The sequence below is a fragment of the Phaethon lepturus genome, unplaced genomic scaffold (assembly GCF_000687285.1).
Source record: "Phaethon lepturus isolate BGI_N335 unplaced genomic scaffold, ASM68728v1 scaffold9904, whole genome shotgun sequence".
NCBI lineage: Eukaryota > Metazoa > Chordata > Aves > Phaethontiformes > Phaethontidae > Phaethon > Phaethon lepturus.
In genome coordinates this window covers 88,307-102,267 of record NW_010535566.1, presented here as the reverse complement: position 1 = coordinate 102,267, position 13,961 = coordinate 88,307, and the positions used below count along the sequence as shown (strand labels likewise).

At 37.3% G+C, this 13,961-nt stretch overlaps 1 protein-coding gene across 1 annotated transcript in view; it reads left to right on the top strand.

Annotated features, from left to right (window-relative positions):
- Window positions 1–13,961, top strand: part of MYOF (myoferlin) — a 72,723-nt gene that overhangs the window by 14,787 nt on the left and 43,975 nt on the right. The window contains exons 4-11 of the mRNA XM_010285879.1: window positions 3,381–3,489; window positions 4,763–4,847; window positions 7,038–7,198; window positions 7,698–7,826; window positions 9,308–9,370; window positions 9,465–9,515; window positions 11,097–11,127; window positions 11,595–11,720. Of these exons, the coding sequence (XP_010284181.1) occupies window positions 3,381–3,489; window positions 4,763–4,847; window positions 7,038–7,198; window positions 7,698–7,826; window positions 9,308–9,370; window positions 9,465–9,515; window positions 11,097–11,127; window positions 11,595–11,720 (755 nt within the window). The remainder of the gene's footprint in view (window positions 1–3,380; window positions 3,490–4,762; window positions 4,848–7,037; window positions 7,199–7,697; window positions 7,827–9,307; window positions 9,371–9,464; window positions 9,516–11,096; window positions 11,128–11,594; window positions 11,721–13,961) is intronic.

The following is a 13,961-nucleotide window of genomic DNA, read 5'->3' as shown; positions in this document are numbered from 1 at the left end:
ATTCCTGGTTACTTGTGAAAATATTACTTCAGCCATTGAGTAGCTGTATGGTCAAAAGTAGACTGGACATGGTCCTGGGCAACCTGTTCTAGCTGACTCTGCTTGAGCAGGGGGGTTGGACTAGATGATCTTGAGTGGTCCCTTCCAGTCTCATCAGTTCTGTGGTTCTGCTAAGGGAGGGGTGAAACATCCCAAACCCAGTGAATAGGACCATGTGGGGGAAGGCAAAAGACTAACTGCCTAAAGCTTAGAATTTGGCTAAAGCTTAGAAGTAGGCTAAGATACCATATAGGCTGAATATTAGATTTCGCATTCTTGCTACAGTGGGAAAAGACTGGAGATGACTGTTGCCCAACCCGTTAAAAGGAGGGGGGGAAACAAAGGACTTTAGAGGCTACTAGAACTGACTCCCTCTTCAGCCTTCTGAAGGTGATCAGAATTTTAAAAATTATTACTATGTCTTCAAATGTGTATTCAATTTGAATTCAAATTCAATTTAAAAATTATTACTATGTCTTCAAATGTGTGCACAGTTATAATTTGCACAGGACAGATGAGGATGTAGAAATGGAAATTTACACTGGAAAATTTCAAAAGCATTACTGTTGAACAGCTGTTCTTGAGTTAATGTCACCAGATAGGAGGGTGTGGTTACTGAAACAGTCATCCAGATGATTTGAGACTGGGTGACTTCTGAACTGAAGTTGGTTTTGGAGTTAATGTAAGTCACTCCAGCTCATACCAAATCAAAATAGCAAATCTACAAAATTTTTCTACGAAAGTACATAGGAAAAGGTTTTATTCGGCTTCCTCTATAACCAGATTTGGCCTAGCTGGTTTTGGGTAGTCTTGTTGTGTTTTTCTCTTCTGTGATACCTCAAACTAAGTATGTTTCTCTCTGTTAACATTTTCAAATGGGAAAGCATAGTCATGGTTGAAGGATTTGGAGGAAACAGGAATATTTGGAATTGAAAGTTATTATTGATTAATTTTGCATTGAAGGAAAAAAAGTGACAGAAGCTGGTTTCTTTCAGTATCCAGCTATATAAATGAAATTCAAGAATTTGTTCCTTCCAACTGTAGGAATAGTTTCCCATTTGCTTATACTATACTTGCTTTCAAAGCTATTAACATGTTAGAAGGGTATGTAATAAAGAGAAAAATGCATTAAACTACCAGTATTTTTCTCTCTTAACTGCTTTGGGATTTGCAGTCATTATGGAATGAACCTTTTCTGCTTTTCTTTGACTGTTGTCAAGTTGTATCAGTGTCTGTCTGCATGACACCTGTTCTTTACATGGAAAAGTTTGGTCAGATATAGTGGAAGATGTTCTCTTTGGTGTGTAATGTCAGACTTACTTGATTTCTATATAACACCAATTTTTGGGATGTTGAAGCCACGGGGAAAAAAAAAAACCCTCTTTCTGTTTGAGAGAGACTATCTGCTGTTGTTTCCTGAGCTAGGTGGACATTACTGTTTAGTGTCAAGATTTGCTACATCAAATCATAAACGATGTCAAATAATACTACAGTTGGAGGGATAAATAAGACCACTGCATGTATATCTGACGTTCCAAATCTAGGTTTGTCTTGTGGGTTGAATGCAGGTTTGATTGCATAACAGGAGAAATTGCTTCTCAAGCTCCCTAAAGTTGAGAAATGCACAAAGTCAGTGTTTCAGCTAACATCCAGCTCTGTAACAATTTGTAAAAAGTGAAAATGTACCTGGGGCTAATCTAATGCTCACTGAAGTAACTAGGTGCATTTCCATAGTTTTTTTAAAGGACACTGTATCAAGACTACGATGCTGAATCCAGGTGTCTGTTCAGTAAAGAGCAGAGAGGCAGGTGTTAGAAATGGCATTAGAGTTTCAGTTATGGTCATCTGAAAGGTGAGAACAGCTTCATGCATTTCCTCTGCAGCATGGCCTGATCTTAAAGTGCTTTTCACATCTAGCCCATCTGCTGTGTGTCACAAATATGTGAGGCATAGCTGGAAAATGACTGTGCTCGGGCAATTTGGGGGGCAGAAATGAAAGGTTTGAGTAGTGGGATTGTAGAGGGGTCAGATGAACAGGGAAAGCAGAGTTGACTGAGGTGGTGACAGCACCAAAATAATTCTAACAGGTCATTCAAACAGAAAGTGTAATTATTTTTTCTGCACAGCTAAACAAAAGTTGTAATGTGTAACACCTGGAATGTATATTTACAAGAAATTAATATTTTATACTTCCCTATCCTAGTGTACTTCGCAAAAAGTAAATTATGTTCTCATGACATAGCACCTAAGGGTAGCTATAATAATGCTTTTCCTCCCTGTCAAAAAATGCCCTTGCATCCTTAGCTTCTCCATGAAAAAGCACTGTAATCTATTCAAAGGGGCCTCAGTTAAATTCTGTGCATACAGACTTTTTTTCCACTTTGGCATCAAAGCTGGTATTTTGTTTGTAAAACATGTTCTTTGTAATATTTACAAGGTGAAATTATCTTGGGGTTTTTTTCATTGGTAAAAATCTCAGTTATTCCAATAATCCACTTCAGTATAAGAGTGAACTGTTATTACCTACTTACGGGAACGAATTACCGTGCCTGATATCATGAGACCAATGCCACACTGTTAGAAACTCTGCCTCAGGTTAAAAGTGCGTGCAGTTTTCACTTTTTTGAAGAGTACGGGCGTGACAGATGCAGTCCCAAAGTAGGCAGACATAGCTCAGGAGAGTCTACGACATAACATCAGATCTCTTAGGCAGCCTCCTTTGGTAGGCCTCTCTAGAGCCATATTGAAACATTCTGAGAATTTAGAGGCAAGGAGATGAACCTTTTCCAAAATGTAGAGTATGGGCAAGAAGATTAATTTTGTGAAGCCTTAAGTAAGCACATTGATTGCCTTTGTTCTGTTTTATTGTTTTCATTACAGAGATGTGTATGTCTTTTTGTGTCTCTTTGTGTAGTACAATAGCTGTCATAACTTGCTTTTATACATTACTTCTCATCTGAGAGTTTGCAAAGCTATATACAGAAAGTATTACATCCTTTAGTTGACCAAAGAGAATTCAGTGACTGAAACAAATGACATGGCTGTTGAAAGATATACAGAAGATTATTTTCAAAAATACACATAAAATTTATTTAGATTTAGGTTTTTAACCTTGTTTAGGTTAAGAACACCACTAGCATTTTTAAGTGCAGTGAAACAGAAAATACAAATTAGCAGTACACAATCATTAGATAACATTTGCAATGATCTTTCATTGTGTCTTGGGTTTTCAAGCCATGGCTGGAGTTATTTGGCCAACTGACAGACACTAGCAAAAGACAAAAGGGAACTTCTGTTTGATGTATACTTGCATTCTAATAATGATTTTTACTTCATTTCAGATTAATTGGCAGTGCATCCATAGCGCTTAAAGATCTTGTAGGTAACCAAAGCAGATCTTTTCCCTTCAAACTCATACCTCTGCTAAATGAAAGGGGACAAGAAACTGGAGTGAGTGGCTTACATTTCCTTATTTTACTGTATTCTTGATCAAAATGCTCCAGCAATAGGGTTAATAGTGAAACAAAAATATTTTCAAGTTATTTTTACTTTGTAACTTAAATGCTTGGAATCTTGTAGCAAAAGCTCTATTCAGAGGAAATTTATAACAAGATATAATTATGTCTATACCATCTGAATTTGTTTAATATCCTTTAAGTTAGATAAATTGTTTTATCTGTATGTATTATGTATTTGTATATATATGTTATAAATATTATGGGCCACAGAGTGTGCATGGAAATCAACCTGGTGTTGAAAAAGAGCATTTTTCTAAGTATCAGATGGAGTTCCCATATGCACTTTTTTGCTGTATTCTTTCTAATACCCCCCTGTGTCATAGTGCTGATTCTAGAAAGCACATAATCAGGGGCATGTTCACTGCCAGCTCAGTTCAGAAAGTTACACAAGAACTTGCTTAACTTGGTTTAGCACGTGTTTAAATTTAACAGAGTTATTAACTGGTTATTAACTTAGTTATTAATTAAGCAGTTTCTAGAACTGGGACCTTACTTGTGTTTGTGCAGTCTAACTGTTAAGGCACTTCATACTGCATTCTAGTACACTTAATAATAAGAGGTTTTAAGGGTAATTTCAGTATCGCATCAGCTGTAGTTTAATATCATGGTTAGTTGCTCACAGAGTTGGGCTTCTTTTGCTGACTCCTCATGTTGCTGTGGCAACTAGGAATAATAATGGTTTGGTCAATAATCCAAAACCGCAGTCAAGCACAAAAAAGACAATTCTATAATTAGAATGGAAAATGACATAGTGTTTTTCTTCCAGGATGGAGGTATGAACAAGCAATTGGAAGAGCCAGATAGGAAGTTTTACTTATGGTTCAGACTTGTTATGTTGTTGATCAGATAGTGTTATTTCTCACTGCCTTGTTTTCCTATCTGTAAATTTAGGATGTCACCTAGTCTGCCATGAATATTGTGGAACTAAATACATTAACATTTGTAGAACATCTTACATACTTTTATTGTGACAGATTTTTCTAAATAAAAACGCAGCGATTCTATTTGTTAGATATTATTTTAGAGCCTATTCTATTAGGTGCAAATTGTGTAATCTTTACTGTTTGTATGTACATACAGCTTAGTACTGTGCTGTGACTATGAATAGCTAATTGTTCATGTACAGTGTTAGAACAACTTACTGCTTTAAATCAATTGTTGTGAATACTGTGTTCTACATAAAAAACCTGTGTATTTCTTTATAGGCAACAATTGATTTGGTAGTAGGATATGAGCCACCAGCTGGACCTGCAAATCCAAATGATCCAGGAGGGACCAACACACAAGAAGGTATTTCAGTCTCTTCTCAGAACATCATTGTTAAAAGATCATGGAGATATTTAAGATAATGCTGTTGAATCACTTTCTTGCCTTGTTCATCAGAAAAAAATGTAACCAGAAGCAAGCGTGTCAAGACTGCCTGATAGTGATTTTAAAGAAATTAAGGATGATTCAGAATTACATCTAGGAAGAAAATTGGCATTTCCTTACATAAAATGTTTTTTTATCCTCATTTTCTCTAGTGGAATCAGGTTACAAAATAATGATGTTGCTTAAAAGCTTTTCAAAATGTCTCTTTTTTTAGGAAAGAAAGGGTTTTGAATGCTGAGAGAAACAGCAGTTATCTGCTGTCATGCTAGGGCTAACCAAAAATGCAGGGAAGTCACATTTTTTGAAAAATACATTCTATTACTTTCAATGTCAGGGAGCTTTGTGAAAAGATTTTCTTAAATCATTAGACTTTTTTTTTTTTTCCCGGTAGAATAAGTAAGTTTTGAAAGACACTGTTGTATCTTATATCAGGCTTGATATTTGACTATCATATGAAATATTGTGATCAGTAGGGATTATTCTTTGGTCTCTATATACCATACTAAGCAGGCTTTTGCTGAGAGTGTTTTTGAGATCCTTTGGTTTTCCCAACTCTTAAAAGAACTGTGAAGTAACAACAGGTTTTTGCAGTTGACAGGCAAATAATTACCCTTATATCCAGGTTGTGATTGTGCAGAAAAGAATTAAGTGTAATGGGTTACATGTTTGAGGAGAAATAAATCAATTTGACCATCACCTGCTGATAGATAATAACATAAGAAGCAAAAAATTGAAATTAGAAGTCTTCAGCGGGGTACATTTTGATTCCACTAACTTCACTGAGAGATGTTCTTGGGGAGTGGAAGGATAGGTAATGCAAACAAAAAAAGCTGTGTGTTAAATTACTACATGTTGAAATAATTTTGTAGAAATGTGGACTTGAAGGCTAAATGCAAATTGACTTATATGAGATTATTTTGATATTTTTTAAAATGTACTTGAACTATAGGGTAATACAGGTAAAATAAAACATGTCAGGTTTTTAGCTAGTATCCAGCAACTGCATGAAAATTATTTCAATGCAAATTACCAAACACACTAGTTAATGATTTTAAATACCTTTTTCCCATGAAATGGAATCACCTCCCCAGCTGAGATTGCTACAGCTCAGTTTCAGAAATAAAGAATTAAGTGCTAAGTCATGGTGTGTAGTCAGTCAGTTGCATGGATCCATCCAGGCAGATGGCTTTTGAGACGTCTTAGGGAGGTGGTGTCTTCCAGTTATAAAATACATCGTATGTCAATCTTTGTATTTTTATACATCTCTTACAAGAATCACTGAGGACTTCATTATGCAAAGTGATCATCATCCTGTGTTGGCAAACTAACTCAAAAAATGAACAAACATTCTATTAATGCTAACCAAGAGCGATACTTGTTCTTCCTGTAGATTTTAGCATAATCACTGTTAAGAAAAGAAGCTGGAAACACAAGGGAGTGACACACTTCTGTGATGTAGATATTTAGGGATCCTGTTTTGTGATACAGGAATCTCACTGTGTGATCAGGTATTGTAGTGTCATGTGGTTGTAGAACAGTCTTCCATAGAGATGGTGTGATTTCAGAACTGTCAAAGAGGCTTACTAAGAAACTTTAACTTATTCCGCAGTTAAGTCCAGTGGAGGAGGATTCAGAGTTTTATTTTGGATGGTAGACCCTAAGTGTCTTCGTGTTTTCAAGATTCTGAAGTAAAAACCAATACTACGCTATAGCCTAGTCTTGCTGCTGGGAAACAGCTTCAACTGGAATAAAATTAGTTTCTCCTGCTGTATTGTGAACTAGTCTGGTGATGATTACAGCTGAACTGTACTTTGCTGAAACTTCCATCATTTGGTTCAAAAAAGTGTATGGGAATTGTATTAGATACTCTGCATCCTGAAGATGCAGAGTTAGTTTGGTTGGGATATAAGTTTCTTCTTAAGCAGGCTAAAATTACTAGCTTTCAAAAGGAGTTGGAAGCATGAGCATATGGCTAGCAAAAAAAATTGCTGAAATGAGATAATAATATGATTTTAGTGGAAGTCTTAGATATCAGACTCTTACTCCTGTAACTTTAACATGAAGCTGTGCTATTTGTTTATAAATTGCACTGCTTGCTTATTGTATGAGATGAAGAAGACGATGGAGGTTATGAGGATGGCTTGGATGGTCCAGTTGGTGGTATCACACCAGCAGTTCCAAGTGGCACAAAAGAAGCCCAGCTAGCTAAACGCATCACCAAAGGAAAGAAAACACGGAGAATCCTTTCTAACAAACCACAGGATTTCCAGGTAATAGATTTATTAAATGTTGCATGTTCCCTTTTTCCGCCTGGCATGACCTTGCTCCTTTCACATAGCCTGAGCATAATTTAACGTCAGATTGTGCAAATCTAATGCACTGTAGAGACAATTAGTCTCTTTATTTGAAAGCCTGTATTTCAAAAGTATTCTTCAAATTTGCCTGTTACAGAGATGTTCAATCTGACGGAAATCTAGATGAACCTTGTTTATTGTATAGTTGTACATGTTTCAAACTACAACAGCGCTTTAAAAATAAGTAGTAAAAGCAAGTAAAAAAAAAATTACTGAAATAATTATCCCAAACTTGTCTTGTAAAATTCAAGTAAAATATCATAATTATGTTTGCAAAGTCTGTCCAGTCATTATCTGCCAGCTACTTCAAGTGTTGGCTAACTTTTTCGGTGGTATAGTAAGAAATTGTTGTCACCAGGATGGTAGGTAATATAGGGAATGAATTAATACAAATATTTGAAATTTTTTTTTCCAGATTCGTGTTAGAGTCATTGAAGGTCGTCAGTTGCCTGGAAATAACATCAAACCAGTAGTCAAAGTTCATGTTTGCGGTCAGACGCACCGAACAAGAATCAAAAGAGGGAACAACCCATATTTTGATGAAGTGAGTGGTGTAAGAACACTGTAGCTGAAATGTTGATGCTATCAAGCATAGAAAAATACTTATTACAGCTTTCCTTATGATCAATGAATAAGAATTTGTTAATATTTAAGGATAATTATGGCTAATCTGCATTTTGGAGTTCGCAGTCCCTTTCTTTATGTATTCACATCACTAAACACATCTGTATTGCTGGCAGTCTTAGCAGATAAAGCTGTCTAGAAGGAAGTCAAACTTCAGCTGAGACATATGGAAGAATGTTCTTTGATACAGTTGGCCATGTGACATAATAATGAGTTTGAATAGTTGTGTGCAGGTTACAAAATCATGAATCATTGTAGACCTCTATGGTGTGTGCAGACAAGCGTTCAGTGCAATGCTTTGAGTCACTAAGACTGCCACACAAAATCTGAAAATGTCATTGCCTTGTTACCCATGATTTGTAAAACCACAACTAGATCTCTTTGTCCAGGCAGGGATCCATACATCAAACAAACTGAAATGCAGGAGAGAATTCAAAGCCGTATAAGGGACACAAGAATGATCCCATGTCTTGAAGACTAATGTTGCAAAGCTTAGGTTTAATAGAGACAATGCTGAGGGATAACTTTCATTATCTGGGCATGTATGGAAAATTCAAAAAATTTTGGAACTGGGCAGCAAGCATGTTTAACACATGCAGGCAAAAACAAGGAAGTTATAAAACTTTGAGACTTGAACTAAGCTGTAGGTAGCAGTCAAGATTTATGAAGCAGTGGTAGAAAACAGGGAAGGGAGAAAGCCAGTTGCACCTGTATTGAATCAATTCCTAGGCAGTCTCAGTATCCACACTAGGCTAAAAATGGAATAGGAGAGACCGTATTTATATACTCTTCCCTTTTGTTGGATAAAGTACTGACTGGAATATAGCTGGGCTCAAACACCAAACTTACTGAGGCATATAATATTAATAAAACAAATAAGCTAATAAATAGTATATTTATCTTCATGCTGTCAAATGATCAGATTTATTTGTGTGACCTTGAATTTCAAAGATGCAAATCATTACAATCACTATAACCACTAGCTCTGAACAAGACCTTTTTGACAGCTACAACAGAGATGGCTAGACCAGGATTGAATGTCCTGGGAAATGAACAACCTTTCTAATTCCCCACATTGTTCCCCTGAGGAGAATCTGAAGTGCAGAGTAAGGAGAAAAGGCAGTGCTGAAAGTTTGCAGCACAGCTGTGCCTACTACATTCATTCAAATGGAAGTTATGACTGTCTTTCTTCTATCTTGTACTAAGTTTATTTACGCAATTTAGGTTTTTATTCTGCGCTAAATTATCATATAATGTATCCAGCAAGGAGGCAGGGTAAAAGTACTGTAGCAGGCATGCTTCACAAGCCTCTTAAAATAATGTTTTTGCATTTTTCTGTTCAGACAATTATGTGTTTGTCATTTTGAGTCAGGGTTTTTTTGTTTGTTTTTACCTTAACAGATATTTTTCTACAATGTCCACATGACTCCATTAGAGTTGCTTGACGAAACAGTTAGCATTCGGGTAAGAAAAAATGGTGCATGTTCAAAAGGCTTCTGGATGCATTTCACTATGATGTTTAGGAACATTCCTGTTTCATGCTTGTCTGTATTTTTAGGTGTATGATTCTTACTCTCTACGAGCAGACTGTCTAATGGGAGAATTTAAGGTGGGTATGAAACAACTTCCATATCTTGACTAAATTAATTAAAATGAGATAAATTTTTAAAGTACTTGTTTTAAATGTTTACATTTATACTGCTTTAGCGTGGGGCCAAAGAATTACCTGATGATGTCTTACTTCTCCTGCTAGAGACCATTTGCACAAAGCACTAGTAAACAGGTTTTTTATTTGAGTAGAAGATTATTGTTAAAAAAAATTGTATGTTTTATATACCAAGTTCTCTAACTTTCATCCAAGAGGAAAAAATATTTACCAAAAGATAAATTTTTTTCCTCAGAAGCTATCAGGGTGATTATTTGGTATGAGGTAGGCTTTGAAGAGATAATTTTATTAGGTAGCTAATAGGCAGAATAGCAATATGTATGGCAGCATAAAGATACACATTCTGAAGTGATGTGGAAAGGTGTTCCTTTGGTGAGAAGTTTGTCAAGTAAAAGAGACGTCGCTTAGTTAAAGTAATTTCTGTGGTTCTGGTGATATTAGTGAGATTGTTTTTATTTGTAGTTGTTATGGTCAATATTGGGAGGCAGACATCTGCCTGTTGAAGGTATTCCCAAAGCCATACAGACAAAGAATTCACATGACAATTGTAACAGCTGCTGGGATCCCCTATTATAACATCTCTAATATCAGTGTTGGTTGTATTTTCTGTTTGCTTATTTTGTACTGCATAAATTCAGTAGGTCTCTAGACCAGGTTTTCACAAAAATATGCAAGTGTGGATGAGTGCTCTTTTCTAAATTAAGCAGTTTCTGCCCCAAAGCTGGTTGCTTTGTTTCTCACTGCTTATTATCTATGTAATTTCTAGTGATTCAGACAGTGGTATATTGCTCTATGGAGGATTGGTCATTCACTAAGCAGGTGACAGCATGTCATTCAGCTGCCTTCTGTTCCTGCAGGCACACATTCCAGGAGAAAACCCCAAGGATAATTCTCTCTAGAAAGTCATCCTTTCAGAGTTTACCTGCAAGGAATACTAGCCCAATTGCCATGAGCAAACATACTTACCTTCCTGAACGTGTTTGAAATCTGATACAATGAATATAGTTGCGGTATATGTGCAGTCTTATCCAGATTTGACAAAGTGGGGGAAAAATTGCCCATCATCTTCATAAAAGAAAAAAAAAACAAACCCCAAGCTTCATTTCTGGAACTGAAGGATGAGATGTTGAGCAGGAAATAGAAACGGGAGAGTTCTGAAAAGCCTGTCTGAACATAAAATAATTGGGGAACATAGGGAATTCCAGAAGCAGTAAGCTAGCCTCATCTTCTGTCTCTGATAAGTGAAAAAGTTGGAGATCTGAGGAAAGAAAGTAACTACAGCTGTTAGTTCTAATAGATCTTTTCTTGCATTTCCTTCTTGGCCGCTGTATTCATTCAAAATCCCTCATTTTTCAATGTAAGGTATTTTCTCTTTCTCCTCCCAAGAATATGCTATGTAAACTGTCTTTTGTTTGTGACAAGGGAACAATGTAGTACTACTCATGAAAAACTTGAGGGGAGTTGCCCTAGCATTTTTCTGTTTTGGTATTTCTTCAGAGGTAATGCCTTTGATCTTTATTTCAGATTGACATTGGCTATGTTTATGATGAGCCTGGTAAGTAACAGTTACTTCAGAGCTTCTTTGCTAGCTTGAAACTTGAAGTTGAAATATTTCATTAAATTTCTAAAGTAAAACAACAACATTAATGGAAAGTTATTTACGATTCCTGGTTTAAGCATTAACTTTAAAAAAATCCAAAAATACATAACTCCTTCCAGTAGTTTCAAGATGAAGTACAAGCACCCAAAATTTGGATATTAGTTTTGGTATCAAAGACCTAAGATGTGAAAAATAATGCAAAAATATTTGATAATTATGTCCCTGAATTAGTATGCCACATCATTTTAACTCCACTAGATTTCTTGTTTTGAATGGCACTACTGAGACCTGTCTAGGACAGAATAAATTTTTGAAATACTTACTTTTAGGATATAGCATGCTTTTGGAACAGTTGACTTTGATTTTATGTTTTCTGCTACTATGTAATGGATATTCGGGGGGGGGGGGGTGTTTTATTTTAGGCCATGCAGTCATGAGAAAATGGCTTTTGCTGAGTGATCCTGAAGATACAAATTCAGGAGCTAAAGGCTATATGAAAGTCAGCATGTTTGTCCTGGGAACTGGAGATGAGCCACCAGTAAGTTTCACTTGAATGTTTTCTTCCCCTCTCCACCCCACAGATACTTATTCATGTCTCCCCAACATTTTTTTAATACTGTATAATTCACTTTGTGAGCAGTATTTAAAAGTAAGACAAGATATACCAGTTGTTTCAAGGGCATCCAGTACTAAGTGGCTAATTTTGTTATCCTGTCCAATTTAGCAACCTCTGGATCAGCTCTGGGTGTGTTGATCGTAGAATGATAGAATGGTTTGGGTTGGAAGGGACTTTAAATATCACCTAGTTTCAACCTCCCTGCCATGGGCAGGGACACCTTCCACTAGACCAGGCTGCTCAAAGTCCCATACAACCTGGCCTTCAACGCTTCCAGGGATGAGGCATCCACAGCTTCTATGGGCAACCTGTTCCAGTGCCTCACTAGCCCTCACAGTGAAGAATTTCTTCCTTATATCTAATCTAACTTTAACCTTTTTCAGTTTAAAGCCATTGCCCTTTGTCCTATCACTATGTGCCCTTGTAAAAAGTTCCTCTCCAGCTTTCTTGTAGGCTCCCTTCAGGTACTGGAACGCTGCTATACGGTCTCCCTGGAGCTTTCTCTTTTCCAGACTGAACAACCCCAACCCTCTCAGCCTATCTTTATAGGAGAGGTATTCCAGCCCTCTGATCATCTTTGTGGCCCTCCTCTGGACTAAGTCCAAGAGGTCCATGTCCGTCTTATGTTGGGGGCCCCAGAGCTGAACACAGTACTCCAGGTGGGGTCTCACAAGAGCAGAGTAGAGCGGGAGGACCACCTCCCTTGACGTGCTGGTCACGCTTCTTTTGATGCAACTCAGGCCAACCATATTGGCCTTCTGTGAGCCCACATTGCTGTGTCATGTTGCGCTTCTCATCAACCAACATCCCCAAGTCCTCCTCCTCAGGGCTGCTGTCAGTCAGTTCTCCACCTAGCCTGTATGTGTGCTTGGAATTGCCCTGACCCAGGTGCAGGACCTTGTACTTCGTCTTGTTGAACTTCATGAGGTTCACATGGGCCCACCTCCCAAGCCTATTAAGGTCCTTCTAGATGGCATCCCTTCCCTCCAGTGTGTGGACTGCACTACACAGCTTGGTGTCATTGGCAGACTTGCTGAGGGTGTGCTCAATCCCACTGTTGATATCTCTGACAAAGATGTTAAACAGCACTGGTCCCAATACCAACCCTTGAGGAACACCACTTTGTCACTGGTCTCCACTTGGACATTGGGCAGTTGACCACAATGCTTTGAGTGTGACCATCCAGCCAATTCCTTATCCACTGAGTGGCCCATCCATCAAATACATGTCTCTCCAATTTAGAGACAAGGATGTGGTGCGGGACAGTGTTGAATGCTTTGCACAAATGCAGGTGATCTACCATTTGTAGATACTTCTTCACATCCTGGAAAAAGTACCAGTGTGTTAGCCTGGTGTTGCATGCAAGCTAATATGTAATTCTCCATAGCATAGCTAATGAGGCTGAGCAACACACTGATACCAGTTCTGGGACTAAGTCAGGAATGTCTCCACTACTATGTAATGTAGACAAGCCCATAGAGAAACCTGTACCAGAAATCACCAAATATTTGCCAGGTGAAAATCAGATCCATCAATAACTACAAGTTAGGCGCAAGGAATTTGATGCATACGAAAGCAGTAGGTAGGTTTAACAATCGAATCCTTTACTGTCTGCTGTTCTGTCAAGGTGAAAACAGGCCCTCTTTTCTGTGTGATGTTTTTCTTACTTGATCATTGTCTGTAGTTTAAGTTCTGCTGTTCTTGCTGCCTGAGACTTTTACATACTGCTACTCCTTAGTTCTGGTCCCCAGAACCATGGAAGATCCTTCTTGTTCCATATTAACTCTTCTTTTCTGCTATCCTCACGATTCTTGAAATCACAAGGGTATGGTTAGTTATTTGTGGTGAAATCTTTTCTTTCCTATTTATTTTTAAAGGAAGAATAGTAAGTTCTGGAAAATTATATCAGAGTTGTATGCACTTTCTAATTGCAGTAAGATGCCTTACCACAACATTCACCTTGAGATGAGTATGAAAATTGCATTAAGTTGGCATTATACAAGTGCCAAAATCATCATCACCTGATGATGATGATTTTAAAAGTGTGATTATAATGGGCTCCTGCAATTGAGTACTTTAGAGATAAAAATGTAGGTAAAATAGTTTAGGTAGAATTAATTTTTGTGTCTTGATAATTGGATATATACCAGATACTATGTACCACTGTATCTCC